This window comes from Corylus avellana, chromosome ca1 (genome assembly GCF_901000735.1).
Source record: "Corylus avellana chromosome ca1, CavTom2PMs-1.0".
NCBI classification, from domain to species: Eukaryota; Viridiplantae; Streptophyta; class Magnoliopsida; order Fagales; family Betulaceae; genus Corylus; species Corylus avellana.
In genome coordinates, this window is record NC_081541.1 from 47,968,566 (window position 1) to 47,971,470 (window position 2,905).

The 2,905-nt window shown below is 36.1% G+C and overlaps 1 protein-coding gene across 1 annotated transcript in view; it reads right to left on the reverse strand.

Annotated features, from left to right (window-relative positions):
• The window catches only part of LOC132173932 (dimethylnonatriene synthase-like), a 1,241-nt gene extending 855 nt beyond the window's left edge, over positions 1–386 (reverse strand). Inside the window, exon 1 of the mRNA XM_059585616.1 lies at positions 371–386. Coding sequence (XP_059441599.1) covers positions 371–386 — 16 coding nt within the window. The remainder of the gene's footprint in view (positions 1–370) is intronic.
• Positions 387–2,905: the final 2,519 nt, after the last annotated feature.

A 2,905-nucleotide genomic window follows, 5' to 3' on the forward strand; every position in this document is an offset into this window, starting at 1 on the left:
TCAATGGCCCAATCAATAGGCTTTACTTCAAAAGATTACTAAAGAAATCTAATCCCACTTTGTTACACTTGAAGTTGGTAATTTTTTTTTGTGTGTTAATTTCTGTCTAATACATGCACTTATCTCTACTGATTAAGAACGTTTTGAGGACATCTTTAGTTTGTGGAAGTGGGTGCTACTTGCAATTGACTTCGTAAAATCTATACTTCTATTGGCAAAGAATAAAAATTGCAAGTTGATTCACTCTTTTCAATTCAAATTCCTCTTTAGCAACCCTACAATTTTCTGGTTCTCTGGGAGCAGTTTTTTGTTTTCTTTGTTTCTTTGTTTCTTTCTCTCTCTTTTTTTTCTTTTTTTATTGTTGCTGGACCTTTCATTGATATCATTTTTGCAGGACCCGGATACCTCACCACTAGAAAATCCACGAAAGGCCCATTCACGGGCTTAAGGACACACATCTCAAAATTTCTATGGATGAATTTACTAATCATCCAAGGAAATTAGGGGACTCCAATAAGACCCAATAAATACTCACCTAAGAAGAAGGCTCACACTCTAGATCAAGCCTAGCTGGTCTATGACCCAACGCCTAGACCTGATTCGAGACACCATGACTCCTCCAACAGACTCTAGAGAACTCTAGAAGGCTCAATATGTCGGTGTATAAGGCCTAAGGTACACAAATCTCTAACCTACCCTACACACTATTAATAATACTCTCACATCACCATACAGCTCTCCACCTTCACTCCATGCTGACTTGGGTGTTGGAATTCCTCCAACCCTCTAGGACCAACGGACTTCTAATGCCTTTTATCTCTTTTGCAAGTGAATCTCCTCTCTGGAATGCAGTTCGAGGCCAATGTTGGTTCCATGCACCAACAATTTTCAAAACTATCATCAATTGAACAATGTAATCCATCTTTGCCTCTCTTGTCTATTATTTTCCTCCATGTTATTTCCAGGGACGTGTTGCTTGGTGGAACACCTTCGCTGAATCTTTGCTTGGTAGAATAAAGGCATACTTGGTATTATATTAGATGTATTAGGTTTAATTATGTCTTGCTCATTAATAAGCTCTATTCAACAACTATACAGCCGAGGAATCGAGAAAGAATTGGAAAAAGGAACCCTCTTGCGTGCAAAGCCCTTGATTCCACGAATTTCGATTTTGACCAACTCAACATATATGTTTTTTTTCTTTTTTCTTTTTTTTTTTAAAAAAAAAAATAAGGGGGAAATTATACTTACCTAAGAGTGGCAATTCATGTTCGCCTATCAACTTTGAGTTGTCTTTAGATATGGGTATAAAACTATATAGGTGAAACCGAACTTAAATCATTTAATTAAATGGGTCAAGCCACTCAATCCTAAACCCGCAAATTTCGTGTAAAAAATTGTCAGTCCTAATGTCACGTGTTGGCTTCGAGGTTCGAATTACGTCGAGGTATGGGTATAAGACTATAGGTTAACTCTAACCGAACCCATTTAATTAAATAGGTCAGACCTCTCAATCCTAAACCACTAATTTTGGGTAGGATTGTATTGGATTCGTGGGTCATGTCAAAAATTGTCAACTCTATTTACCCCCAAACATACACTCAAATTACAATATTTCCCCTAAACTTTAAAAAGTTGTAATTGATCCCCAAACTACAAAGCCCTTTCTGTTAGCCCTCTTTGTTAGTATTTTCTATTAAATCTGATGGAAATTTTAGAATGACAACAATACCCCTACATCAGATAAAAAATAGGGTTAATAACTTTTTTGGCACCTGTGTTTTAATATTTTTATTTTTTTCCTCCTAGATTTTAAAAAAGACAAATCTAGTATCTCAGGATTTGAAAAAAACCCGAATCACCACCTCCGTTAATTTTCATCCATCCCAATTAACGGTAGCCACCCCCAGTTTGACCCTAGGGTGGTTGAGCCACCCCCAAGGCCGGTCTGGGGGTGGCCGAACCACCCCCTAGGCCAAAGGAGGTGGTTCGGCCACTCCCAATGGCCAAAAAAGGGTGGCTAAAACCACCCCTAAGGCCATTTGGGGTGGCTCAGCTGCCCCCGTAGCCCAAAGGGGTGGCTTCAGCCACCCCTTGCAGCCCCTCTAGGGGTGGCAGAACCACCCCCAAGGCTAAAGAGATGGACGGAAATTAACGAAGGTAGTGATTTGGTCTTTTCCAAAATCTGAGGTACTAAATTTGTCTTTTTTAAAACCTAAAAAAAAAAAAAAAAAAAAACATATACCAAAAAAGTCATTAACCCCTAAAAAAAACCACTATCATGAGGGGAGCTCCCAACTTGGTCATGGTCCAAGGCTAAAGAAGTTTTTTTTTTTTTTTTTTTTTCATTATATTTTCATAGAAATAATAGGAGCGTTATAATGAATGTTTTATCATTTTCCAAAGAATTTAATAGAAAATTCATCTTGACGCCTTCCTCCATCGCAGTTGCTTTTTTTGAGTTTTCCTATTATTTTATGTTGTTCTATTGCTTATTGTTTAATCCGATCATGTTGGGCTTCAAATTATTTATCTATGAAGTGGATCTTTTTTTCTTTTTCTTTTTTTTTTTTTAGGTCTCCTTCCAATTCTTTGAAGTGCGTCTAGTGGTTTGTCTGAAATTGATTATTCTATCTAAGCTTGCTTTAGCTTCGTGTCTAAGCTGTCTAAGCTTGTTCTGTATCTTCCTTTGATTTTATGAATGCCAAATTGTTACAAAAACAAAAAAAAAACAAAAAAATAAAAAACAAAACAAAACAAAAACATAAAATTTTAACTGATGGAGGCTAAGTAAGGTAGTTTGAGGAGTCAATTGTAACTTTTTAAATTTTAAGAAACATTACAATTTGAGTATAAGTTAAAAGAGGATAAAGTTAAAAAATAAAAAATAAAAAAAAAAAAAAAA